Below are 27,781 nucleotides of genomic sequence, written 5' to 3' on the forward strand. Positions count from 1 at the left end.
CTGCAGTATGCTAGAATGCGATGTATGTATCATTGTAATTTAAGATGATGTAGTTTCTTGGTGGTGTGAAAAAGGTGTAGTTTATGCTATAAAGGCATTTATAAAAGCTATTAGTCTTCTGTTTTACCCCAATGCATCATAATGGCTTTTTTGGGTTTCCGTATATCATTTCTTTTGGAGGCTTAGTAGCTGAGCCAATTTGTCAGGCTTACAAATAAAAACCTGCACTAAAGCATACTGGACTACCCTGGTGATTCATTAGAAATATTATCATGGGCCGTTAGCTCACCTGTGAACCAATGGGAACAACCACGGTACTCCACTTTCAACAGATGTACAGAATTTCATCATCTCTTAAGTTACAATATCCAATTTGATACAGTTTACCATTTACCTCAAAATCTTTGACAAGCTGCTTCGGTTTTACTTTGATGAACATCTCATATTTTCCAAACTGTCGCTTCAGCAGTTCCTCATATGTGAGTTCAAAAGTTACTTTACTTGCTGCTTCAACGTTGACTGAGACAGTAAATTTTTCTGTTTTTCTTCCTGAAGCTCTGTGTTTAAGTAGGCAAGAAAAATAATCTCTTTATCCTCTTTCACAATACTTATTGTTTGGGTTGGTAGAGTATGATTTTCAAAAAAGGAGTAAAACAAAGATGGGAATTTTGATCTGTTGCTAAAATCATACTCAGTGTAGAATTTATTCAAGTTTCCCAGTGAGCTTAATCCCAGGAACAGGTCATACAAAGTCAGTAACAGTTGCAGAAACAGTCTTTCCATAATTGCAGATACTGCTTCTGTAGTCAGAAGTTGTATTTCCTTTTTATAATTTACACTACACTAACTCTAACTTAATGATTATTCTTCGGTTCTGTAAAAAACAAACTTCAGAAATATGCCAGAACAAGGTATTTCCAATCTCACAATTTGCTATAGGATGATGGTGTGGAAGCCACATAAGACAACATTCTTACTTGACAAGACCAGCAGTCTGTCCCTTTGAAACAGCTTTCTCATACTGCTTTTTTGCAACTTCTTTTTCCTTTATAGTTCCAGGATAAGTGACACCATCAATTGTCCTGCAGATGAAAAAGTCCTAGTTTAGCTGAATGGTTTGCACCGATACATGAAAAGTTACTATAAGCAATTCTCTGTTTATTGATTGGTTTGCTAAACAGCACTTTCAGGAATTTGATATTGCCAAGATTTCAGCACTTTCACTGAAGCTGGTCTTCTCAGTGAATTTAGCTGGAATGAAGAGCTCTGTGCTCAGTATCTTAAGAGACTCTAAACCAAATTTTACTTTGAAAATGAATTCGATCAAAACTGGGCTGACAGCAACGCTACTTACATCTGCCATATTCCTACACTTCAGCAGCTTGACAAGCTCATCTCATCTAATGGCAAGATGACTCTCTGGATGAGACTCATCTGTCCAAACGTAGCTGTCTACAGCTGAACATTTCATCCTCAGACTCCTTACATGATTAAACAGGCATTTTTCATGGAAGATTCATCTCATCCTATAACAGAAGTTCTAGCATGCATTAAGAGTAGTTGTGCCCTAAAAGCTACTGTTTCTTTTCACTGAAAATAAAACAGGCATAGTGTGATTAGCAGAGAAGGATGTGTTTAAACTGAATTAAACATCATAATGGTGTGAGAATTGCATATTACTGCAACTAAAGGTACAAATGTAAAGGAATAATTCTCTCTATTTCCTGCCTTTCATTCAAATATGATTTTTTAAATGAAGAGATAAATTAAGCTATAATGCCATCAGGGAAATTAAGTAATGGAACTTTGTTGGGTTGATAACACCAGAGTAAGTAAGTGGTATTTCTGAAAAGGTGAATGGATCTCCAGAGAAGATCCCCCATTCCCTAAGGTCCATGATGATGAATAGAAATAATTGAAAATTAGTCATCTTTTCTACAGAAGTACCAATGTTTGCCTTTCTCCAAGTATCTTGCAGTTAACAGTACCAGAAAACTACACAGGAGGCATTTAAAAAATCTATCAATGGCAACATAAAAACGAACATTTGGGTTCAGTTTCTCCCAGTTGCATTTGCACAGATTTTTAGTCTTCTCTAACAATAGTGTAAAGATTACACACATGCTGAAGTTGGTAATGAAGGCTGTCTTAGGTAGTTCAACATCAAAGAAGACTTCTTTGTGCACATTTCCACGATTGACAGCTCGACTGGTGATGACATTGTGGGCAAATCGGGAAGTTACTTTACTATCAATTTTCATGTTATAGATTTCTATCCCATTGACAATCTGTAAATTGAAAAAAATTAAAAAAAAAAAAAAAAGAGCTAGTTGTTACACTGATATCTCTGTTTATTAGCAATAATCATATTTTTACAAAGAAATCATGGCAGGACATTGTATCACTCCAAAGCAAAACCCTAAAGACCTAATCATAAGAACTGGAGCATAGCTGTGTTTCCTCAGATATCTATCACACTGCCATCATGGTGCTATTCCACGAGTTATAACTATAGGCTCTTTAACAAAATACCACCAGAGCAAAGATACTGCCATTATAAGAATAGGGTTTTTTCCTCTACTGAGACTCTGATTTTTGTTTATGGTTAGTCAAAGAGCACAACAACTTACTGCTGCCTCACTGTATTAGTGACTGTAATTATCAGTTGAGTGGATGACTCCTCGAGCAGGGATATAAGTAGTCATCTTGTTTAAAAATAGACCTAAACAATTCCAGATGGCTCCAAATTCCATTTATGTTATTCTCAATTTCCTCACAATGGGGGCTCATTCTTCTTTAAACAAGGAAATGAGTAGGGCAATATTTATTTTCTTTGAATGCTCAGGTATAAGGCTGTTGGAGACTATACAGAAGCACAGGAGATATGACTCCTTAGGCAACTCCACAACAAGGAGGTCTGCTTCTTGCAGCAAAACCAGCACTGGAAAGAACCTTAGCGTTTTTATGGTGGGCCTGATCTCTGGCTGGTTGATTAAGAAGGTCCCCAAACAATCAAAGCATTTAAGCATTGCTGAAGTAGAGTCCAGGTGCCAAGTGGAATCAGCCTCAGAGATGAGTTCTCCTGCCTTCCTTAGAAATAACTACAACATAAAAGTAAAAATAAAACCAACATAGAATGGATGTCTGCTAGAGATACAGAGGTGATGTCAAACAACTTTGCTATTTATTCAAATACAGTGAGGTTAAAAATAATTTGTTCATTCTCTTTCCTTGTCCAGGAGTTTCCATCAGAGCTTGGAAAGAAACTGTCTAGTCAGTCCTACTGCCTAAAACAAGCAACTCTTGGCTACTCCCCATGTCACACACACTCTGAAATATCCACTTGCCCAGACTGGACTTACAGAAACATGTTGTGAACACAGTAAGAATATTCTTGCCACTATAAATCTCTCTCAGTAGCCCGGACAAAATCAAGCCTTACTCACCAAGTCATTATCAGCATTTCGCTTCTGTAAAGAGAAAAATGGAAAAAAATCGTAACTAAGGTAGGAAAGCTGCATTTAGAAATCAATCTCTTAGCACCTATTTAGCTGTCTTCTGCTTCCAAGTCAAAAGAAGCTGTCCAGGAGAAGGAAGGCTTGAGAAGGGTCCTCATTAGTAAACTGAAGTAAATTTGAGGGAAGAGCAAGTAAGGCTTCTGAGGCAGGTATAATTATTTTGCTTATAGCATACCCAGTTTTGGTGAATCTTTGGGTTTTCATTTGATGTTAAAAAATCCTTAAATACCGCGGGTTTGAAAGGTAAGTTAACTTTGAATGTTGCTGATTTTGTATTTCGCTCAAGTGACACAAGATGACGTTATCTTCTTTCAGCGGAAAACCAGTAATGGACCGCCTGAGAGATGGGGGGAGAGTGAGAGGAAAAGAGGCTTGAATGCTCAGTGCCATTTATATTTAAATGTCGTTGAGACTAAAGAACACACTAAAATCTGCTTAATACAGCCTCCTTGAGTATAGTTTGACTGTGTGATGACATCAAAGTAAAATCAGAGTATCTTGTCCTGAGGGTTACATCTTTTTCTTGGGAATTCCTGGTTTGGGGTCCTGTGGTATATATTTTGTCTTTTCAAACTAATTCTCCTTTGGAAGAAAAAAGGGGGTTGTATCAAAGCATAAAAAACAAGTTTGCACATTTTTTTCCAGTCACACACACATCCAAACTATCAGGCACACTCATCCTTCCACTCTTTTAGACTTACTCCTAAATTTTTCCTATTTCAGCCCAACAGCCTCTCATTCTAACATGAATAGGTAAGATGGTAATTCAGCAGGCTTACAGAGAGGAGAGGAGGTCACTATGAAAGGCTGCATGGAGGGGAAAAAAAAAAAACGGTTAGAACTTTTTTTTTTGCATATTTGCTCCCAGAATAGGTGCAAATATCAGAAGCTCTACAAAAATACCATGTACTCTCTTCTGAAGAGAGAACAGGCTTCAAACATACTTACTGAATCAAGTTAAAATAACAGCTTGTGTAACTCAATTCCCGTAACCTTGGCTGCAAATACCTTATCTCTTTTGGCTCTAAGAGCCTTGTGGATCACATTTTGTGCAAGCATGTTTACCTGCTCCACCAAATAAAGGGGTAAAGAAACAATAAAGTATCAAGTCAGATACACATCTCAGCTCCATTTAAGGCTTTTGTTAGCTTTCACAGTTAGGAGTTTTACAGGTTGGAAACTGAGACACAGAATGTTATTTTTTGTTTATCTTGGAGTTTTTTTCAAGACCCTATATTGTTTGGTACGAACTTTTCCATAAAGTGGAATTACCAAGCAGTTTAAAAATACAAAAAACTACAAAAATATGTTCTTTAGTTACAAATTCTGCAATTCTGGCTACTACCTCCTAAATAAAAAGATATTTTACCTGCATTTCATTTTTACAGAATTGCTGTTGTGCACATTCTTTATCAGAATTATGGGTTCTACAGTAGTTTTGAGAGAGTTCTGTTCTGATTCTGTAAATATTTTGGGGGGTACTCTGCCATTCTCATTGAGAAAGAAAATACAGAAAAATCTCTCGGTGAAAGGTATTAGTCACTTTGTACTTGGGCTAATCTTCAACAGAGATACTCAAACCCAGCTGGACATCGTCCTGGGCTACCTGCTCTAGCTGACCCTGATTTGCACAGGGGAGTGGATTAGGTGACTCTGTGATTCTGTGATTTTTTTTTTTTTTTTCATTCTTAATGATTTGCTTGGATGTAGCTAGAGACCTCACTAACATCAAGGTAATTTCAAGCTACATGGGCAGAAAGTGATAGTGTCCCATTAAAAAATATGTTATGCAATTCTAGACCAAACTGAGATTTTAATATCCTCTACCTTGTGTAATTACAGTTATTTGATAAAATCTTTCTATAGTATTTCCACATATTTGCCAGTTGCACCAATTATTAGAAATTATTTTTCAGTTGTGTAACAGTAACAAATTCTGCTTTTGTTTAATACTGTTTTGCTGTGGCAACAGCAAAGAATATAAGTGCAAAAAATCTTTAGAAATTGGAGAGGAAGAGCAGAGGAAAAAAGAAATTTGAATCCCAAGAAAATAGGGGGGGCAAAGAGGGCTCCCATTACAGTACCTGCTGAGAGAAGCCCTGATTTACAGCTTGGGAAACTAAAACACAGCATGACTGAAAAATTCAGCAAAGACTGTACAGTTAACTTGAAGTGACCTCCGGAAATTCACAACACTAAATGAGGTATTTGCATGTATCCCCAAGTACTACACAGGAAAAATAAGGCATGAAAATTATTTCCAAATCTACAGCAACATTAAAGATTTCATCATCCCAAGTGATGCTAATTGCAAATCTCCGAGAAGAGACCGTAACGCAGCTAAGCTATGAAAACTAAACTTCCTCATGAGCTATGTAGGAGTCTTGCTGCTGCCGAAATGAGAGGGCTATAAAGGGAAGGCCGTATCATTGCTACCTGTGCTTTGAATGTTTTGAATATGTAGTTCTAGGGGTAGGTTTTAATCTAGAAAAAACTTTCCCACCCTTAGTAGCTGCATGCACAGGAACAAGGTGTACAAGTGCACTTAGGGATCTTTGATTCAGATTTTTGCTCAATTTTCAGCAGAATTGGGTCTGCCAATCGTGTTTACCTGACTATGGCTTTAAAAGCAGCTTTGACAGCTTGAAGGTCATCAGCCAGACACACTTCAGCCATGCTTCATCACACCTCACTGGCATATTACTTGCTCAAAGGAGCTAAGACAGGGACGGGGACTGAGACCTTCACACTACATAGCAATCTCTTCCATTTCAATCAAATTACATTTGCCTGAAGTATATAACAAAACTGGGAGAATCAACTAACTTTTCTGTAGTGTTCTGCATGTACGGATGGAGCATTGCACAGAGCTTTAGCCATTTTCTATTTAGAAAGGCTTTAGCACTGCAAGAACAACGGGTAGTATGGTAATTAGGAGGAAAAAGCTACATTATATCAGAGCTACATAATGGTTAAATAATAAGAATCCATGGCATGTCCAATTTGCAGCAATAAATCCCAAGCTGATTTTTAAAAGTTAGATATGTTATTATCCTGATTTTCAAAGAAAAAGTCTTGGCAGAGACCATGACCTAATCAACAGAAATTGACTGTAAATTGCTTTGTCCTGTTCTACCCACTAACCTACAATGCTCCCTAAAGAGATCTGCCCTCTGTAACTTTTCATAGTATGTAACTACTGAGAGTGAGGAAAATAATTTATTGAGGTGAGTAGCAGTGGCCAGCAACTTAACTGAGAAAATTAGGCAGAACATCAGGAAGCACTGTCTTACTCAGAGATCTAGTCAAAAACACAATAGCCCCTTTGAGGACAGAGATATATTTCATGTTATGCTAACATGCAAATCTTTTGAGAAAAATGTCAATTGAATAGTGGACACATTTATCTGGATACCATGTTACAACTCTGTTTTCTGCTTCTGGGAGGCATCTTTTCACTGACACTTCGCACTGTTTTACAGGGGCTAAAGTCAGTTCCTCGGCAGCACCGACTGTTTTACACATTTAAATGTAAGATCACTAAAACATTTTACTGTTATGTGGTGATGACAGGGAAAATAGAGGAAAAGTGATGCTTTTAAAAAAGAGAGAGAGGGGAGCTTCTTCATAGATCATTAGAAATGGAGGCTGATTAGAGGTAAACTAATCTGAGTCCCAAGTCTGATCTTGTGTTCACTGGTAACAGAGAACACAAAGCTTCTGGTGGCAGCACTGTATGAACTCTCTGATAAATGCTGATAAACGGCAGGAGGTTAACCTATGAAGAATGGGGGCCCGATACATGGGTGATTACTTACCTTGATGTTTCTGACATGTGTTACCAAAAAGTCTGATGATGCAAAGGCAGGAATCAATAATAAAATACAAAGCAATAGATGGTTTTCCATTTTGGAGAAAAGTAAGGTTCCAATCCGAACGATATGCATAAATATATAATGCTTTGTTTACCGAGTGTTAATAAATAACCCAGTGTGAAAAGTGGGATTAAACATTAGGCATTCAGGAAAAATCAAATACTGAATTTTGAATTCACATAATCTGCAGAACACTGTTACGAAATACTGTTACAGAACTTACAGAATATTTCAGCAATGTCTCATCTGTGTAATACCTCCAAAAAGAAATTCAACAGCCACTTCTGTACAGGCAGCTGAAATTGATCTCTGCTCCACACTCACCTCTTTTCCAAATGAAAACCTTCACCTTTCTGGTACCTTCTTAAGGATGCCCCTGGCTCAAATTCACTGCAGCCATAACAGAGCTGGCAGTCTCTTAAACCCATTTATGCTCCTCTTACCACCTCCCATAACCCTGCATATCACTCACGTACCTGATTTAGGTATCATTATTTGACATGTGTCCTGACTAGTCCAGAGACTTCATGTTACATGCTCTCCTATCCATCTTCATGGCTGAAACCCAAGTCCAAGTTTGCAGGGTCTTGCATCTTGCACAATCAACACCCACTCAGCCTGCTGCTGCATTTTCTTTCTTTGTTATCTTGGCAGCATTAATTCTCTCTTCATCTTTTTAAATGGTTTAATCTCCTCTGTTGCGTGAAACACAAATTTTGAGGACTGGGAGTTAAATGCTCAGTGATAATAACCTATTCGAGTTTACAGAATTTGAGTTGTTTTCTGGTTTTCCTGCAGTCAGGTTTCTGAGGTGCGCAGCCATGGGAAGGCCAGAGGAGGATAGATCCAGGAACTCCTTTTAAACCAGTCTGGAGATTTTTAAACCAATTCTTTGCCTCATCCACAGGTGACAGCAGCTGTGCTCTGCCAAGCCTCCCCGGCCACCTCATGCCCCAGGGCCCACGGCAGGGTGGTGGGGCCCGTTGTGGTGCTGCGGGATGTTGAGGCACAGCTGCCCACGGGGCTGTCACCGTATCCCTGTCCCCAGCCTTCCCTGGGACTCAGCACACGGGTCTCACGGAGCAGCACGCCAAGTGCCCTCGTGAGACACTGTTTTTGAGGGGACGGCTTTGTTTCTCGGGCTGTAACAAGAGGGAAAGCCTACCTCACCACGACTGCTTGCCGCCCGCCTCACACCTCCCTCAGGCTCCCTGCCCACTCTTAACATGGCCGCCTCACCCGCATCCAAAATGGCCGCCGCAGCGCGGCGGGGCGCTCGCACCATAGAGACGTGCGGCGGGCCGCTCTGCACGCCGCCGCGGCGTTCTCTCTGTGGCAGTGAGGAGCCGTGGGCATCTCTATGGCAGTGGCGGCCGCGCTGCCGGGCGGGCGGGCCCCGGGGGCGCCGGCCGCCAGGCACTGACCGGGCCCGGGCGGCGGGAGGATGCCCCTGGCTGCTTACTGCTTCCTCCGAGCCGTGGGGAAGGGCAGCTACGGGGAGGTGAGCCTGGTGCGGCACCAGCAGGACAGCAAGCAGGTAGCGAGGGGCTGGTCGCCGGGGGGCACGGCTGCGGCCGTGGCTCGGTGCGAGGGGAATGGCCGTGGCCTGGCCTGGGGGCGCCGCTGGGGCCGGGGTCTGGCTGGGGGGTGCGGCCTGTGGCCCAGCCTTGGCATGTGGCCCTGACGACAGCCCCGGGCACGACCAGGGCTGCGGCCTGGTGTCAGGCTGCGGCTGTGAGCAGGACCTGGTGTTGAGGTGCAACTGCAGCCGCATGAGCTGGGCTTGCCCGTCAAGGTATGCCTGTTTTCCTCCATTGTCTATGAAAACCTATTAAAGATGTGGAGAAGAGTCTTTTTTTTCCCCTTTTAATCTCAAAAAAGAAAAAAAAACAACCCCAAAACCCAAACCAAAACAACCAAATCCTGCAAATCCTCACTTTTTTTTTTTTTTTTCATTTAACTGAAACTGCTTATTGTTTTTAAAAAATGTATAATGCCTTGTTTTGGGGAGGAAAACCTACCTTTGGTAGTCCTTTGGGTGACAGAAAAATACAGCCCACTCTTAGCATGACACAGAAAAGGTCGGTCTTGGCTTGTTACTGCTTATGTAGTCTTTTTAAGACATGCACATGCGGTGGAGATAAAAATGATAGCAAGGATGGAAAAAACAGCTGCTGGTGTTGGCTTTTGCTGGCTTCAGCTCTGCTGGAGGAAGATGGGCTTTGTGTTTTCTGTATCGACTGTGGCAGAACCTGGGAAACTTTTGGTCATGTCAGAGTTGAAGTGCAAGGTTTTTTTTTCTTTGCCTTTTTGTTGGAAAGTTGAAATAATCTGTCTTGCTTCGCCAAAGCAGATGTGTTTGGTAGAAACTGCAAGAGGAGAAAGAAATGGGGATGGAGAACATCCACAGAGCAGTACCGCAGAAACCTTGAGTGTGAGCCTTATGCCCAGGATTTGACTAGATGTGATGGGAGAAGCATTTGTGCCCAGCAGTGATCAGAATGTGTGTCCTTTCTGGAAGACGGCAGGGAAGAGACTGGAATCCAAAGGCGAATCCCTATGACCTGTCTGGCTGGCCGGGCCCAAAGAGTTGTGGTGAACGGAGTTAAATCCAGCTGGCGGCCAGTCACAAGCGGTGTTCCCCAGGGCTCAGTATTGGGGCCAGTTCTGTTTAATATCTTCATCAATGATCTGGATGAGGGGATTGAGTGCACCCTCAGTGAGTTTGCAGATGACACCAAGTTGGGCGGGAGTGTTGATCTGTTCAAGGGTAGGAAGGCTCTACAGAAGGATCTGTACAGGCTGGATCGACAGGCCGAGGCCAACTGTATGAGGTTTAACAAGGCTCAGTGGCGGGTCCTGCACTTGGGTCACATTGATCCCATGCAACACTACAGGCTTGGGGAAGAGTGGCTGGAAAGCTGCCCGGCGGAAAGGGACCTGGGGGTGTTGGTCAACAGCCAGCTGGATATGAGCCGGCAGCGTGCCCAGGTGGCCAAGGCGGCCAACAGCATCCTGGCTTGTATCAGAAATAGCTTGGCCAGCAGGACTAGGGCAGTGACTGTCCCCCTGTACTTGGCACTGGTGAGGCCACACCTCGAATACCGTGTTCAGTCTTGGGCCCCTCACTAAAAGAAAGAAATTGCGGTGCTGGAGAGTGCTCAAAGAAGGGCAATGAAGCTGGTGAAGGGTCTAGAACACAAGTCTTATGAGGAGCGGCTGAGGGAACTGGGGTTGTTTAGTCTGGAGAAGAGGAGGCTGAGGGGAGACCTTATTACTCTTTACAACTACCTGAAAGGAGGTTGTAGGGTTGTAGTGAGGTGGGTGTCAGTCTCTTCTTCCAAGTAACAAGCGACAGGACAAGACGAAATGGCCTGAAATTGCACCAGGGGAGGTTTAGATTAGATATTAGGAAAAATTTCTTCATGGAAGGGGTTGTCAAGCACTGAAACAGGCTGCCCAAGGAAGTGGTTGAGTCACCATCCCTGGGGGTATTTAAAAGATGTGTAGACGTGGCACTTTGGGACATGGTTTAGTGGGCATAGTGGTGTTGGGTTGAGGGTTGGACTGATGATCTAAGAGGTCCTTTCCAACCTTAATGATTCCTAGTTTTTACTTTCATTAAGAAATAATCCAGCCACCAAGCCAGGAAACATGAAATTACTACTCTACCCTTAACTGGTTTAGTGATGGACTTGGTAGTATTAGGTTAACAGTTGGACTTGATGATCTTACAGGTCTTTTCCAACGTAAACGATTCTATGATTCTGTGACCTGTGGGTTGGGTAGCAGTGATGGCAGCACTTCTTTCCTCCAGGCCAGTCACCACAGTGCATAGTCCAATGTCCACAAAGTGTTGCTAACCGTTGTCCTAAAAGTAAACAGTGCATTGAGGTGACTTTCAACCGTATACAGGTCCTTGGATTTTACCTCTTTGTCATGCTGCTGATCATTAACATTGGCAAGGGCCTTGCTTCCTTATCGTTGTTACTTTATCTCAAATATTTGATGTGTTTTACTGTGTCTTATCTTTTGCCAACTTCTGTAAACTTTCTTCTGTAGCAGGATGATCGGGATTTTTTGTTGTGACTTTGGCATAGTGCTACATGTTCCGTGAAAGAAATTATATTTTATTTAAGTGTATTTGCTGTTAACTGAATGCTGTTTTTTTTGGTGGAGAAGGTCAAGTGGCTCCAAATGTTTAAAAAAAAAAAAAAATCCAATTTTACACAATTTGGTATCAAATAAGGCAGAAGAGCATTGCTTCATGGGAATCTTGCCAGGATAACATGCTCATTAAACCAAATATAATCAATGCCAGGTTTAACGTTAGCCTATATGCATGTTTTTTTGCATTTTGGTAGTATATCATCTAAAGACAGATGCTGATATAAAGCTAAAAGCTTTTGGTTTCCATGCCCGAAGATACGGTTGTAGTTGGCTTGTCACGTAGAACACAGTAGTTACAGCATTTCTATTTTATTTTAAACTTCGATGATGTTGTACACAATTAGTTTTGTTATATTCCTCTTGGGAGCTGTGCATTGTCACATGTTATAACAGTTGAGGAGCTTGTCTAATACCCAGCAGACTACTGAATGATTGTTCCGTGGAAAGCTGATGCCCTAAAAGTGCTTACCACAAAAGTTACATCAGGAAGTGGGCCAGGTCAGACCTAAATATTGGTGCTGTGTATGATGAATGTGTGCTATGGATTTCATTGTCTCATCTTCAGCTTCAGTTATATTTTTGCTGACACCTGAAATTCCTTAGAAATACATTTGATGTAGCACATATTAGGGAAGTAAATAACAGCTTTCATATGTAGTTTTAAAAAATTTTAAACCCATCTTAATACAGAATAAAATAAATTTAGGAATGAGCATAAGACCTTGTGGCTCTTTCAGTATGACCAAGAGTCTCTACTTCCCTGTAGTAGTTAATTTCTTGAGTAAGTTTAAGCCTGCATATGCAGAAACTCATAAATGCAATGAATGGTTTTAAGGCAAATTTTTAAGAAAAAGTAAATTACATCTGCTTTCAGGTTTTTGAGATAGTATTTTTTTAATGTGCCCCTAACTGTATGAGCCCTCCAACTGCATCTCTACTTTGTACATTTCTTTTCCTGATAGAAGCTTTTTTCCTATTCTCCTGTGCTTAGCTGTTTTGTAGATTTTTTTTTTGTACAAAGCAATTCTTCACAAGTCAGTTCTGCTTTGGGGATCTTCTGCCAGGTACAAGTTCTATAAGAAAAGAATGAACAGACCTGAAAAGCTCAGCAGTGTTATTTTGTGCGTTCAGAAATTCAGCTCTATTGGGTATTTCTTGTGAATATGACAATGGGAAATTTGTAATCTAAGCTTTGAAACTGACATTTTAACAACTTTTTCGGTCTTCAAATGTATGATCTATGTTCTCCGAGGTTGTGAGCTGTTATTTCTTGAGATTCTCTTTTTTTTACAAAGAACGTACTTCTAATTTCTGAAGAAGTGAAAGGAAGAGTCCACTTTTCCTTAAAATAAAATAAAAGGCGTTGGGTTTGGTTTTATAGCAGAGAAGAGCAAAATAAGTCTAGCCAGATGACTGTTATCCTAGATGTCCATTGTCATTTTTTGCATATGACTGCATACTTTCCTTAATGTTATTATAAAGTTACTATTGAAATGACCCATTTTGAGAGTAACTGTGGTGCACAAACAGCCATTTCAGGCTTAAGAGATGAATGATAGACACACATTTAAAATGAGAGTGATGGAAAAAAGATAAATGTGAACATTAGTCAAAAGAAAGCAAAACACCATGAATTTCCTGTGCAGAGTTTTATTCAGGTAGATGAATAGAATAGCCACACCTGTTCCATTTTTACGGTGTAATGGTAGAAATGATGTATAACTGCTAGACAAACTGCAGTTTCCATATAGAATAATAGGTGGAGATTTCAAATACAGTATTTCCTTTAGATTTGGGGAATTCCCTAGGGCTTCTGCATAGTTACTTTCATCTCATGACGTACCTTGCAATTTCTTTTACAGTATGTCATCAAAACACTAAACCTTAAAAATGCTTCCAACCGAGAGAGGAAAGCAGCAGAACAAGAGGCACAGTTGTTATCCCAGTTGAAACACCCGAATATAGTCACCTACAGAGAGTCCTGGCAGGGAGAAGATGGCCTATTATATATTGTTATGGGCTTCTGCGAGGGAGGAGATCTGTATCACAAACTTAAAGAGCAGAAGGGCAAACTTTTGCCTGAGAATCAGGTGGTGGAGTGGTTTGTCCAGATTGCCATGGCACTGCAGGTAAAATAAAGTATAACTGTCACCTTCAGATATAAATTTAATTTGGCTCTTTCTGCATTTAAAAATTCCACAGTTGGGCTGCAGACTTTGAATTCCAGTTTGACTGGGTTAGCATCTAAATACAATGGTTATTAGTACATTAAAAATGTTCACAGGTCATTGCAGTCAAATTAACTATTTGAGGTAATAAATTGCTATCATATTTTATGTTTACGCCTCTGTATCACAGTAGGCAGTGGTAGCCTCCAGGGTGTTTGCAGTTCTAGTCTGAAATGCTTCTCTGGTTTGAAAGTTTAGATTAAATTTACAAAATGTATTTTTTTTTTTTTTTTCAAAAAAAAGCAGTTTATTTCAGAAACATTTTGTGTTCTGTGGTTTTGCTGGTGTTTTTTAATGGTAAATTTAAACTAATTAATCATTTCTATTAAATCTTATCTCACTTTGTTGAAATTTAGTAATTGGAGGTTATCAAACTTTACAGACAATTGTAATAGTAATAAATACCAGGTATGAATGTTAATGCTAAGAAATAAGAAATTGGACAGAAGATTCTATCTTGCCTGTTGTGATCAGACATGTGCAAGTCTACAGTACTGCCTGTTCTTGTTTATTCTAAGACTAGTTTTCTTCCCTGTTTACACAAAGCTGACGTTGCATTTTTCCACTGAAAATTTTATACTTAAGACTAAGAAATAATTGTCAAGAAATGGAGGCAGCAGAAAGTGAGTTAAAGTCTGAATCTTAACTTTACATTTTTATTTCTTCTTTTCTGCTGGCTTGTTAGAGCCACACAGGGAGATTTCACTGAAGTAGTGCCAAGTTTTGGGTCCGTGCCTGTATCAGTCGTTCTTAATGTTAATTCACTAATACTGTCTTTAGCAGGGGCACTCTGACTTTGATAGTGATGTATGTGTCTTTTCTGCATTTGTATTTTCCCTCTTTGACTTGTGAATGTGATTTTACTTTTCATTGTAGAAGAACCAATTAGGAGTTACTTAACTCTCTTTATATGTCAGGTTTTTTTTTTCCCCCCCAGTATTTACATGAAAAGCACATTCTGCACAGAGATCTTAAAACTCAAAATGTTTTTCTGACACGAACAAATATAATCAAAGTGGGTGACCTGGGAATTGCCAGAGTGTTGGAAAACCAATATGACATGGCCAGCACTCTCATAGGCACACCATACTACATGAGCCCTGAACTCTTCTCTAACAAACCCTACAACTACAAGGTAGAGTATGTTAATGCAAATGTCATTTCTGCTTTGTTAGGCAACATATTTCATCTGTCTGAGAAATTTACAATCTTATCTATTGTTTTTAATTTCTTACTGCTTCCACCTCTTTTTTAATGTCCCCAAAGACCAAACAAAAAAACAGGGGAAAGATTTGCGGGGAGCTTTGTTTCTGGAACTCTGTTTGCTACAGTAGGTGGGAATTCATAGCGTGTGATAAGTTATCACAGCCAAGATGTTCAGCAGGCTGCCTGTACCTATCACAGCATGCCAACGTAAACAATAATATCAGTCTATGTTTGAGAGCAGCATTTTCTAAATTTGTTATATAACAGACAGGAAGCTTTATACTCAAAAGTCTGTATTAGACATAACAGCAGCATTAAAAAAGAGAGATTTTAAGTAGAGAAATAAGCAGTGTTGCTAAGAATTTAAAATACAACAAAATAAAGCAAACACACTCTTGTATACCTGTTCAGCTCTTTCTGCAAATCACACGCACCATAAATATGAGTATCTACAATGAGCAAGAGCTGAGGGGAAACTGTTCTTCCAATGAAAAATCAAAAGATTTTCATTTGCCAGTTAGAATGAATGTTGTACTTAAAAAGAAAACAAACAAAAAACCCTACAAACATCAACTTTCTCTACTTCTTTTCAGAAAAATCTGGTGATACTTGGAAAAAATAATTCAGTTGATCAAAATTAAAAATATTCAGTTGATCAAAATTAAAAATAAAAGAGTGAGACTGAAGCCAAAAGTTGACAACAGAGTTTGGTCTTAATTAGCTTACTGTCATTAAAGGCTTCTTTGAAAGTAGGTGACTAAGTCTGGAGATAAAACTTCTACAATTAATAAAAAGTTCCCAAAACTTCTTTTTTTCCCCTTTTTCAGTCTGACGTTTGGGCATTAGGCTGCTGCGTTTATGAAATGGCTACACTGAAACATGCGTTTAATGCTAAAGACATGAACTCTTTGGTTTATCGAATTATTGAAGGAAAGGTAAAAACTTCTAAACTTTTTTTATTTGTGCTTGGATTTTCTGTATAGAACTTGAGATTATCTTTTCCAATCAGAAATATTGCATGGAGTTAAAAATATTTTGCATCTTACATGCATAATCATATATGTTGTAAGACTGATACTTCATGGTGTTATATGATGTAATATCAGACCCTTGTTAGCCTTTTAATTTTCAAAGTTCTGAGATTACATACTTTCTTAACTTGCTTCTGGTTTAAACGTTGTGCAAAGAATTAAATCACTATCCATGTGATGCCATTTTCCTGTTAGGTAAGACTAGCTTATTTAAGTATCTGTCTTGCTTTGGCGTATAATGAAGTTAACATGGATTTATTTTATATAAATTTGAAGCCTATTCACAGAACTTTAGCTGCTGATATTAATAAAAAATTACGAACAGTTCTTAGACAAAACACTTAGAATTTCTATATTCTGTTTAATGTTAAGCACTTGGGTAACTTTCGGCCTGTGAATGGGACTATTTTTATGCAAAGTATGTAGCTGAATATGACTATCATGCATAAATAATCTAGCAGTAGTCCCTATTGACAAATATGTTAAATAATATCAGACTGCCCTTCCTTTTTACAGTTGCCACCCATGCCAAAGGATTACAGCCCACAGTTGGTAGAAATAATACGAACTATGCTCAGTAAAAAACCTGAGGAAAGACCTAGTGTGAAAAGCATACTACGACAGCCATATATCAAGCACCAAATTTCTTTGTTTTTGGAAGCCACGAAGGCGTAAGATATTTTCATATGAGTGATTCTGTGGAAAATATTCGTGTTACTGTGGTCTTTGTTTTACAACTTTTCCTATTTTTTGTAGCAGGATAAAATTAGTTCTGTTATGTGCAGTTACAAAGCATATGAACATATGAGTTTCTTTAGATTCTTTGAGAAATAGAGAATTAGGATGGAAACTAGTTTTTTCTGCAAATGCAGAATAAAACTGCAATGGTTAAGATTGCACCACTTACTCAGAGAGTTTTTAAAAAAAAAAAAGTAGTGCAAGTATTTTCAACGAAGTGTTAGGAAGTATACATCTTTCTATAGGGCTCTTGGAGGCCGTTTATCAGCTGAGAGTTGTAACACCAAGTTCCTCTTGATATTCACTGATATAATTATTTTTCTTTGTCAGGTTTAGTCAGTTATTTTACTTTTTGCTGCTTCCAAATAGGATTGATCTTGGTGCTACGCAGAACAAGTGTACATTGCTGGCAGAGTCTGAATGATGTCTTCAAGCTCTTTCATAAAGATGAAAATGAGCATGTTGTGCACAGTCTGTTGAAAAAGCCCAATATCTTATATTCTCTGTATGTAAGCTGTTTAGTGGAGTGGATATTTTTAATTTGTATAATCTAAAGAAATATCTTAAGGTCTTGTTGATGGTGATTGAATGAGCAACTTTTATTTTGTTTACAGGAAAGCAGCCAGAAGTCATAAGAAAACAGTGAATTCTAAACCTAAAGATCCTTGTTCTGTGGTCTCAGTAAAGAATGAATCTCATAGCAGGAATGTTACACACCAAAACCAGTCCTTTGAGCAAGCCAGGAAATACAAAGTTGTGAGATATATCTTTTCTTTTTAAAACAAAACAAAACCCACTTGCTTTTTCTAGAGAAAAAACTTAGTTTTATACGAAGTGCCTTGAGCATTCGTGAGAACATTGATCTGATTCCTAGCAATGTGTAAAATTCGTGTTAAGGAAGAAATTCTGTTTAGGCAAGAGTGGAGGTAAATAAACAGCTGTGGATCGGTAAAACTAATAGCAATGTCTTAACTATAAGATGTAAAATAAACAATATCTGGTTTTTCATTTGTGGGTCACTGTGAATTACTCATGGAGTATTTGAGGTCAAGTGTTTTTTCAAATATTTGATGACAAGTAGTAATTGTTTTTAAATACATGTTTTTTGACTGGAAAAAACTAATTGTAGTTACAACCAAAAATTGTTTATTGTTGGAATTCTTTCCAGTGGTTAGAACAAATCTTTTGTAATGGTTAATCTTGTGCATGTTTTTTATTTTCTGTAATGAGTCTTCTATTGTGGGTTTAAGCTTTCAGTGCTGAAGTATTGAATGTATATGGTCTAGTACATCTCAAAAACTGTTGGTACTTGTTGGCTTCTCTCTTATGGAAGAGCCAAAGGAGTACAACTTTTCTTTCATGGTCCTGGTGAAAAAGTAGGTGTACTACATGTGTATAAACCAATGCCTGAAATGTGTCATTTGCAAATGCAGCCTGTGTATCTTTAAAAAATGAGGGTTGTGGCTTTTTTGAGGCTCTCAATCTGTAATTGATCATAATTTCATTGCAGTTTATGTACTCTGATACATTAATGATTTTTCCTTCAGTGCTTAGAGTATTCTTTCATATGTGCGTAATACACAAAAGGTAATTCATTTGTTTGTTTTCCTTTTAATTCTAGAATGAAGAGGACTGCGTTATCAAATATAAAGCCACCAAATTTTGTCCCTCTGAGAAACCAACTGTTGAGCTGGAGAGAAAACCAAGCAATAATGATCTGAACAATCTGGCAGACTCCTTAGCTACAGTTAGTGAAGTGAATATTGATATCTTACAGTCTGAAAGGATGAAGTATGGAAGTGAGAAGTGTGGCAGTGAGCATATTCCAGAGAATAATAAAGCAAACAATTTAAGTGTTCCAGGGAATTCTAAAATAACATCCAGTAGCCCACCAGTTAAGGAAGATGGACTACAGCAAAGAGCACAGCAAGCTTCTAAAGCTGAAAATGTTCAGTCTAACCAGTCTTCTGCTGATGCTATAGAAGAAAATAGTGACGCTTTGAAACTCCTGCAGCCTGTATCAAAAGACCAAAAGCAAACTGACCTGGTAATGCATTTATGCTTACTTGAAATAGACTTTGAAATAGATTTAACTAATGGCCAGCTCTTAAAATTTAGAGAGTTGCTGCACGTGTTTTTCTGTCAAGGTAGGATGCTACTGATGCAGTTATTGAGATGCTTAAGTAGTTAGGAGCCTTGGCTTCAGATTTGGAAAGGCAACAAGGTGAAGTAATTTTAGGCTTGCATCCAGATGATGGAAATTTGGTTTTTACAGGGAACAACAATTTTCTTTTCCAGCTGAGAAGAGAGATGGTAAGAATAGTTTTGTAACTTCTTTGTTCTATGTTCTAAACAGTCCTGGTCCTGATTTGGATGGGGAGGTAATAGGTGATAATTGTCTTTTCATTGCATTTTCATCTACAATGAGATTTTCGTACAGACTTTTCTAATGAGAAATCATTATCTATTGTAGAGCTTGGATTCTACTGAAAAGCTACTTGGACCATTTGTTCCTTTTGTAATTCAAGTAAGTGTCCGTCTTTGAAGGTTTAGTAGCTTAAAAACGCTGGTACAGCAGGTATTTTTTCTAACTGTCTATCAAGCTTATTGTAGTTGTAACTGTGATATGTTAAGGTGGAGGCAGTCCAAATAGTAAAGTGTCCTGTGTTGATTTTTTTGTTTTTTTAAAGTGTGTATGTGTAAATCTGGAAATGGCATGTCTACATTTTTTCAAAATAATTTTACTTATTAGGATGACATCTGTCATGGAACTTCAGGAGATGCTCAGGAAAAAATTACCTCCCGCTTGCAGCCTCATAGTTCTGTCAGTGAACCCTCTCTCTCACGGCAGCAACGGCAGAAGAAAAGAGAGCTAGCTGAAGTCAGTTCAGAGAAGGTGCAGATACTCAAAAAATAGTTCTATTTCCTTTAAGACTCCTGCATTTTTTAGTCTTTAAAAATGGGACCTATTTTTTTTAAAGAGGGTGGGGGTTTTTATGCTCTTGTTGTTTCATGTGTGTCTGTATAACTTCATTGGTAACAAAATGCAGAACACTCAAGATGCCCTTTAAAAGTAGTCTGTGGAAATCTTTGAAAATCTCAATAACCCTCACAGGTGTGAGGTGGGTGTGCCAGATGGGTGCAAGGAAACACAGTGAACTGTGGGCTTTGCCTTTGCTGTGCTACAGTCTTTCCTAGCAGTTTCCATCAGGACTTCTCACTGTTTGTGACTACAAAATATATAGCAGTGCTTTACCTGACTGTTTTGGATGAGGCCACTTGTAGCGGGTAGTAGATTACTAGTATTTTAGAACAGACATGTGTAATGGCTGCCCTGAGCTTATGAGTGCAAACTCTAGGAAGAAAATCTGAAAATCTTGGCCCTTACACAGGCACATAAGACAGGGCTCCTGTCAATGCTTACACACTGAGCAGAGAGATTTCTTTGGGTTCCCCCAAAGCCAGGCACTGGCTATACAAGGATAGAGAAGACTGTGATTGGTTTTCAGTATGATATTCTATTTTTCTCTTGGATTGTGCTATTTGAGGATGGGGACAGTTGTTGCAAAAGCATTGGCTGCAAAATAGTCTGGGAGGAGGGAGACAAGATGTAGAGATGGGGAGAGGGGAAGTGGAAGCAAGCAGAGGTGTGGAGAGGGAGGGATGAAGTTGGGGGATGTGAGGAGGTTACAGCAGGATCCAAAACCTCTGGCATCCAGCCTTACCATGCAGGAATGTCTTCTAGCTTGCAAAGTACTTTAACTTTTAATAAAAAAAGGTATAAATTCTTGCTCTCTTCTCTTTCCAGATCAGAGCAGCTGGTCCTCGGCCTTTGCCTTTTCCTTTGGATGTGAACACAAAGATAGCACAGAGGTGTGCAGAGCAGCATGCTGCTGAAGTCTCTGAATCTGTAAATAGCACCAAAACCAGCCAAGTTGCCATTTCAAAGGTTAGTGCTGAATACTGTGTCAGCTTATTTTTGTGTCTCATTCCTTCTGAGCAGTTTGTTCTCTGACTGTATGCACAGTGAGTAAAGACATGTATAGCAGCTTCCTACGTATTGGAGGTCCTGTCAAGCACCTGGTCAGTGTGAGATGAGAAGTTGCCTTGCTGAACCAGGTAGGTCAGAAGCTCCTTTTCTGGAGTGTATATTAGTCTCATTGACCAAAAGCTTTTTGTAGTAAATAATTAAGCATTTGTTAGATGATCAGAAGGTCTACTCTAATAGTTCTCTCTTCCATGTCAGTTGAAAAAGCTTTTTTGCTTCATAGGTGATTAGAAAACAAAAGCCACTGTGACAATTGCTAATTAATATCAAATTAACTTCTTTTGAAGGAGCGGCCCTTGTCAGCAAGAGAACGAAGGAGGCTGAAACAGTCTCGGGAGGCAATGTTTCCCTCTGGTAATTTTTATGTTTGCATGTTCACATTCTGTGTATAAGTAGGCTGATAACTTCTTTGTGAAGAAATTATAACTTGCTGTCTTTTCTTCACTAACATCTTCAGAAGGATGCGCTAAGGGTCTAGTTCTGTGTTAAAAACAAATTTCTGTTAACATGTCTATTTTTCTGCTTCTTATTCAGTTATGTTCAGTTGTGTTTAGTGGTGACAACTTGTCTTTGAAATGTACATGAAGCGCAGAATATGCACCTTTCAGATAGAAGCTTCAGTGTTTTAGCAGAATACCTGCTTGTCTTCTGCCAGGTGATAGACTTTTTCTTGCATGAGCATGAAACTAATTCAAAATACATGCAGCTAAGTTGTAAATATTGTAAAAATGTCATCCTTCCAGTGATTCCAGCAAGACGAACATCAAATAGTGCAGTAGTTGAAGCAAAATCACATACGGAAAATCATGTTAAAGTTGCTCAGTCCTCATCAGATCCCAGTATTTCTCAGGTAAACTGGGGTCATCTGCTTTTGAAATATTTAAATGCAGGCACAATTTGGGAAGAAAATGATATTTAAAAAAAACTCTGTGTGGAAGGAACTCTCAGTCAATAAGAGTACACAGTTCTCTATATATTGCTTTTTAAGTCCTGGGGTAGAGTACAGATGTCTAATCCACCTTTTTGTTTGACTAGATCAGTTTAAAATTCCAGGCTCACTGTGCATTTTCACTCCACTTGTCAGAGATGAAGACTATGGATCTTTTACTGATTGTCATGGGCTCTCTAAATTGCAGTGTTTATTTTATTTTGGAAGGCAAAAAGTTTATCCTGAACAACGTTTTAGTTATAGATGGATAGTCTGCTTTAAATTTCTATTAACAACACACTACCTTTAGCCTGGTACATCTCATTTTACTTTGGTAGTGGTGTTTGAAATTTTTTTCTTTTATTAATCTGCAGTCATGTTAAGTGCATACATTTATGTCCTGGCAATAAGGAATAGTTGCTAGATAAAAAGTAAATAGTTTCTGTTAACATTATCTTCCTTGTCTAATTAGAAGGTCTTTTTTAAGATCTTGAACATGCATTGGACAGAATCTTCTGCAAGCGTCAGGGGAACATTAATACCGATAAATGCAGAAGAGTAACTGAATAAATTTTAGTCTGAAATTTCAAAGTGTAGGCTCTATTTTCTTCAGCCCAGCACTTGCATGGAAGGTGTTTTGCATGTTTTACCTACATGTGTATGCTTATAACTGGTATCTAAATGCAAAAACCTCATCTGCATTCACAAACTGAGATTACATAAGGTTAGTACATACTAGTGGTAGGTGCATATGCTAGTGATGTTTTTGCATATTATGCCATGCACCGAACACAAGACTGCAGAGACACAAGTGATTAAAGTCTCTATGTATTTTAGGGAATGCTGGGAACTTACTGAACTGATAAAAAAGTATTTAAATATTATTTTAAAATGTGTATTAAAGACCAGTAGATGGGCTAAGGGTAATGACTTTGTCAGTTCTTAGCCAACTGTATTATAAACATACATGATTTAATTGTTTCTAATAGAGGCACTTGGTGAAGCATTTGTAGTGGTTAAAACTGCACGACAGATGTAATACTAGTCAAATAAGCATTTCATGAAGTATGTCCTGTGTATTAGCTTGTATTTAAAACCAAACATTACACATTTTAAATATTATCAAGCTGAGTCTGTAAAAATACGTTTGTTGAAAGAGGTTTTTCTGTGTAAGAAAAGTAATTCATGCCATATTGATAAATTACTTTTGACTATTAGAATTTTTGTCATTTATTCCCTCTTCACTTAGAGAAAGAGAATAAACCATTGCCTATCTGATGATGAGTTAAGCTCTTCCACAAGCTCTACAGATAAGTCTGATGGTGATTCCAAGGAGAAGTAAGTATTTTGTTTAATACTGTGCAAGAGTTTTCACTGCTATATTGGACCTTGACTTGGAGCGGAAAAAAATGGCAGAAATTGCTTTCATACTTTATCTCTACATAGTGAGTGTTTGAAGAAGTATGTGATGCATAAAGAAAACAAACTCCGTTTAATTGTTACCCCTCTGTGACTATAAACTTTCCGTGCTGAACTTTCTGGGATGTGTGATTGTGTACTTCTGGTTTTTTGTCAGCTATAGCTTCCCAGCAAACCAGTCTTCTAGCATCAAAGGACCTATACTGACAGAATGCATTAAAAGCATGAGTTCAGAGGTGCCAGTATGCTTCCTTTCCACTGTAAATGAGCCTGAATTTATTTCTGATTTTGTCAGTATAAGCAACTTCTAAAAAAAAATAATATTTCTTGCATTATCACAGGTGCAGCTACACAGGTAGCAGTTGGATTGTGACTTGATGCTAGGTGAATAGGCTCTGAGCCTTTGTTAGATTAAATACTCCTAATGTTGCTATTGACAAAACTGCACCACAAGAAGTAATTTAACATGGAATACTTAGCAGGACCTCACTAAACTTACTGAAAGTCCTCTGAATGCAAGGTGGAAGTTGCATCATGAATGGTGACTGAATTACATCTTATTTCTCCTCTACTAGAAAAAGCAATATGAATGAAATGAATGACTTGGTGCAGCTAATGACATGGACGCTGAAAATGGACTCTAAGGAGAACTCTGAATACTATGTAACCTCGACTCCAGCCCCAGAGTTTAAACTTCATAGAAAATATCGAGACACTTTGATTTTGCATGGGAAATCACCTGATGAATCAGAGGAATTAAAATTTGAAGAGATTTCTTCAGGTCTGTTGCTCTGTTATTGTTGTCAACTGCTAGTAGCAAAAGAAAACCTGCTAGTGGGCAACAGAAGACAATCCACTCATTTCTTGTCAAGTCTCAACAATGCTTACAGAAGTAAACATATTTCTAAATAATTTTGTGTGCAAAACTGCTCTAGTTGTGGTTTACTTGCCAATGAAAGGAATGTTTGATCAATCTGTGTAATTATTAATGAAGAGAGGAAGCTGGTCTGCAATATGATTTTTCCCCGTGTGACTTACACTTAGAAGCTTCCAAAATGAATAGCTGGTGTGGAGTATTTTGAAATAAGATATTTAAGGCATTCAAATTATTTGATAGTTGTAAAGCTGTGTGAATTATGGATAAAGCTGAAATTGTACACAAAGCATTGAACACAGTGGAAATTTGTACAAGTATAGTAGTTCATCCTCATTGCAGAATTTGGGCAAGCTTATTTTTCCTACAGATACAGGTGCAAGATTTGAATCATTTTTCATGTTTAAGGTATGGTTTAGACCTTCTGTATAGGTATTCCAAAAAGCAAGAAAAAATTGTATTTGCTATGACTGCACTTGCTATGCAACAAGAATAAGTGAAAAAGCGGAGGGTAGGTTTTTTAAGTCTCTGACCTTCTTGTGTTTATTGTTTTAAATGATAAGGATTCTACTTGTAACTAGTCTGGTGATAGGCAAAGCAATGGGAGAACACTGGATTTTACTCTGGTAAGTTGATTCTGCATAGCTAAAGTAAAATACATTGAAAGAGTTCGTCTCTGAACAGGTATGACAGAATGTTGAAGGTACAAATTTCAGTGGTATTCTTTTTTCTGTCTGTTTTTCTCACCCTTAAGTATTGTATAGTGAGATCCTCCAGCTATTTACTTAACTACCATTTGGGATGACAGGGCTACTGCATTTCTAAGCTGAAACTTACTTTAGTTAGGTCAGATATTTTATTTTCAGAAGGTGATCCATCCTGTGGAAGGAGTGTTGGTGATTTCAGTGATTAAAAGAGCAAGCTAGTGTTCTCGGGTCAGTTCCTAATGGAGGCTTCTGCTTATAGAATTACTACCTCTTGTTGGCAGCTTCAGCTGAGGAGCAAAAGATTCAAAGAGACAAACAGGCAGATGGCAGAAATGATGCCATTAGTGTTTTACAGTGATTACTTTTTGCATTTGCTGTAAGTAGAAGTGATTGAATTATTCAAATATTTGGGTGGTGATGTAGTATTAGAGAATAGTACTTTTTGTTCAAACAATATTTGTAATACAGTATACAGGAACCACCTGAAATGAAATTACAGGGACCTAACTGTAGAAACTGTCTGCATTGACTTTGTACTGTCCAGCGTCTTAAGAGTTAGCATGTGAGTGCTTCTGATTCACCAAGTTTCTTGACCATTCTAGCTAGCGAGTTCAGATAAACAGTTATTTCATGCAAATGGTCAGCTGGAATTTTGTGGTAATACTTACAATGTTGTCCCGTATTCTTCTTCTGCATAGAGTATGAAAATTGGCTATACTGAAAGTAATTATTACTGCATTGATTTTTTTTTTCCCTTCCACTAGATATGTTACCATTTCCTGATAAGATTAGGAGAATGGTTGAAATCCTGAGATCTGATGTGGTGCAAGGTTTGGGAGTGAAACTTCTTGAGAAGGTGTACAGCATCATGGAAGAAGATGATGAAGTGAAAAGAGAGGTGAATGTCTTTCATATTGAAATTATTTAATTTCCGTATAAACCAAGATAAATGAGCAGTGTCTTTACTTCACTCCCACCTCCTTTTTAGATGTTGATATAGCAGTGCAAAGCTTGATTCCAGAAGGTCTTTATGTAGTCATTGGCAGGCAAAGGCCTAAGTGTATTGTTATTTTCAATCTTAAAAAGTCTGATTCTGAACGTGGACTGTGTTCAACCACAAATTCTTCAGAAGGCATAGGAGCTTTAGAATTGTACCATGGTCCCTGAGTTTGTGGAAGATGCAAAGGATGCAAATAATTTTACTCTGTGGTATTTCTCCTATAATAATTTCTTTTGAACCGTATTTTTTATTTTCACGTTACTTTGCCTAATGCCCTTTATGTCCAAAGTGAGAAACAGTTTAATGTTTATTCCTAGTAGAGGTGAGTGAGCAACACCTCCAGCATTTTTTATTCAAAACTTGGTTACAAATAAAATACTGCATAGGTAAGTATAACCTGTGAAGATCTGATTTATATTTTAAATTGTTGGGTGGGATTTGGAACTCTCTTGCCTTCAGACAACACAGACTCTTCCATTTTTCTTCCCTCCCATCTGTGTTGTCAAACTTCACATGCTGCTTTCAGTTGAGTGCTTTGTTATTTTTTTTTGTTAACATTTTGGTAGTTCCTGCTTTTTTCAATGTGAATAAATTTTGTGGGTGTGTTTTGTCTGTTCTAAATAGCTGCAGTTGCGGGAGCATATGGGAGACAAGTATGCAAGTTACAGTGCGAAGGCACGCCATCTGAAATTTCTTGAAGAAAATGTGAAGCTCTGACCAGAACTTTTTCCTTAGAGAAGAGGACTGTTTTATATCTCATTTGATAGATTGGACCAGCTTACAAAGCACGTTTATCTGTTGACCTCCTTTGCTGGAATAAGGAGGTGAACTTGCAAAAAACATTATAGTTTGTAGTAGTATTTTTTTTCATGTTAAAAAGTGAACCAGGCTATCACTTTCTCAGAAGAGAAACTGTTTAGTTTTTATTCTTTTGATGAAACTTTAAAAAGTTGCTTTTTATAGATGCAAAGAAGGATGGGTACCAAGTTTTGTATACAAAGGAGTGTCAAAAAAAAAAAAAAAAGTTTTCATTTGAATTTGTCATAGCAAAGGTTTTGGGTATGGTTATATACTAAATACAGTAACAAAATCTATGCCAAGGCTATGGTGTGATAGGTTATAAGCTATTACATCAAATAGTTGTGAAAATATAGCAGGCAGAAACAATTACTGATTTTTGTAGCACCAAAAACCCTCCAGGTTCTGTAAATTGCCAAGTTAAAGTGCTAAAGGGGGTGGTTGTACTACTTTTAAGCAGAGCCTTTGCTTTTGTGTCTTATTGCTAAAGCAGTCACCAAGGTGGTGGAAAGTATTTGGTAACTGGATAAAGTAAGTCTGAAAATGTCTGAAAGGAACAGAGCCATGGTTACCATGGTCCCAGCTGGAGAAATCCCTTTCCTTTACAAATACTAATTCCTTTTAGGAATGAAAGTGCCCAAGATCAGGGTCACTTAGAGAAACAGGCGCCTTAGCTTTTTCCTTTCTTTGCATCTAGATTGTGTTGCTACACATGCCCAGGCATTGTCATGTACCATCACTACAGAAAAAGCACGTGTCCTTTTTAAAGGATAAAGAAGTTGAAAGGGAATTGAATTTGTAAAATAAAATTTTAAATGCACAACCTGTCTCTTTCCCTACCTCTAGCTTAAATATTGTAACCTGTAGCACCTATGAGGGAGACTAACATAACAGTCAGTAGTAAAAAAGTGCAATACCTGTGGATGCTGCTGCCTTTCACATACTAGATGCTCAAGTTAAAAGGTTTCATGAACTATTGTGTTATGCAGTCAAGATATTACTTTCTCTACCCAGGCAAATTTATTTTAAACAAAAAACGCTACTCTAATCTCCTTTCCTAGAACACTTTTCAATTCTTAGCATTTTTCAGAACTGTATTCAGTTTTGGGCCCCTCAGCATAAGAAAGACATTGAGGTGATGGAGGGTGTCAAGGGCAATGAAGTTGGTGAAGGGTCTGGAGAACAAGTCTTATGGGGAGCGGTGAGGGAACTGGGGTTGTTTAGTCTGGAGAAGAGGAGGC

The 27,781-nt window shown here is 38.4% G+C and overlaps 2 protein-coding genes across 3 annotated transcripts in view; one reads left to right on the forward strand and one right to left on the reverse strand.

Annotated features, from left to right (window-relative positions):
• Nucleotides 1–7,426, reverse strand: part of LOC104026482 (inter-alpha-trypsin inhibitor heavy chain H3) — a 29,277-nt gene extending 21,851 nt beyond the window's left edge. For both annotated transcript variants that reach the window (XM_075713598.1, XM_075713599.1), the window contains exons 1-5: nucleotides 7,337–7,426; nucleotides 3,447–3,470; nucleotides 2,122–2,288; nucleotides 978–1,082; nucleotides 395–557 (exon numbers count right to left, since the gene is read on the reverse strand). In XM_075713598.1, the coding sequence (XP_075569713.1) occupies nucleotides 395–557; nucleotides 978–1,082; nucleotides 2,122–2,288; nucleotides 3,447–3,470; nucleotides 7,337–7,426 (549 nt within the window). The remainder of the gene's footprint in view (nucleotides 1–394; nucleotides 558–977; nucleotides 1,083–2,121; nucleotides 2,289–3,446; nucleotides 3,471–7,336) is intronic.
• A 1,411-nt stretch (nucleotides 7,427–8,837) lies between these two features.
• On the forward strand, nucleotides 8,838–27,349 carry NEK4 (NIMA related kinase 4). Its single transcript, XM_075713653.1, has 16 exons — nucleotides 8,838–8,930; nucleotides 13,426–13,692; nucleotides 14,729–14,926; nucleotides 15,825–15,932; nucleotides 16,545–16,699; nucleotides 17,381–17,522; nucleotides 18,388–18,813; nucleotides 19,240–19,293; nucleotides 19,519–19,662; nucleotides 20,575–20,715; nucleotides 21,102–21,168; nucleotides 21,558–21,664; nucleotides 22,992–23,080; nucleotides 23,737–23,942; nucleotides 25,507–25,640; nucleotides 26,367–27,349. The coding sequence occupies exons 1-16, from the start codon at nucleotides 8,838–8,840 to the stop codon at nucleotides 26,457–26,459; spliced, it is 2,424 nt and encodes an 807-aa protein (XP_075569768.1). The 3' UTR covers nucleotides 26,460–27,349.
• Nucleotides 27,350–27,781: the final 432 nt, after the last annotated feature.

Source organism: Pelecanus crispus, chromosome 7 (genome assembly GCF_030463565.1).
Source record: "Pelecanus crispus isolate bPelCri1 chromosome 7, bPelCri1.pri, whole genome shotgun sequence".
NCBI lineage: Eukaryota > Metazoa > Chordata > Aves > Pelecaniformes > Pelecanidae > Pelecanus > Pelecanus crispus.

Excerpts from the sequence above, each read along its gene's own strand:
- NEK4 (XM_075713653.1), top strand. The coding sequence starts at position 8,838 with ATGCCCCTGGCTGCTTACTGCTTCCTCCGAGCCGTGGGGAAGGGCAGC. Across the intron at positions 8,931-13,425 it reads ACCAGCAGGACAGCAAGCAG|TATGTCATCAAAACACTAAA; the intron begins GTAGCGAGGGGC and ends TTTCTTTTACAG. Across the intron at positions 19,294-19,518 it reads TTGTTCCTTTTGTAATTCAA|GATGACATCTGTCATGGAAC; the intron begins GTAAGTGTCCGT and ends TTTACTTATTAG.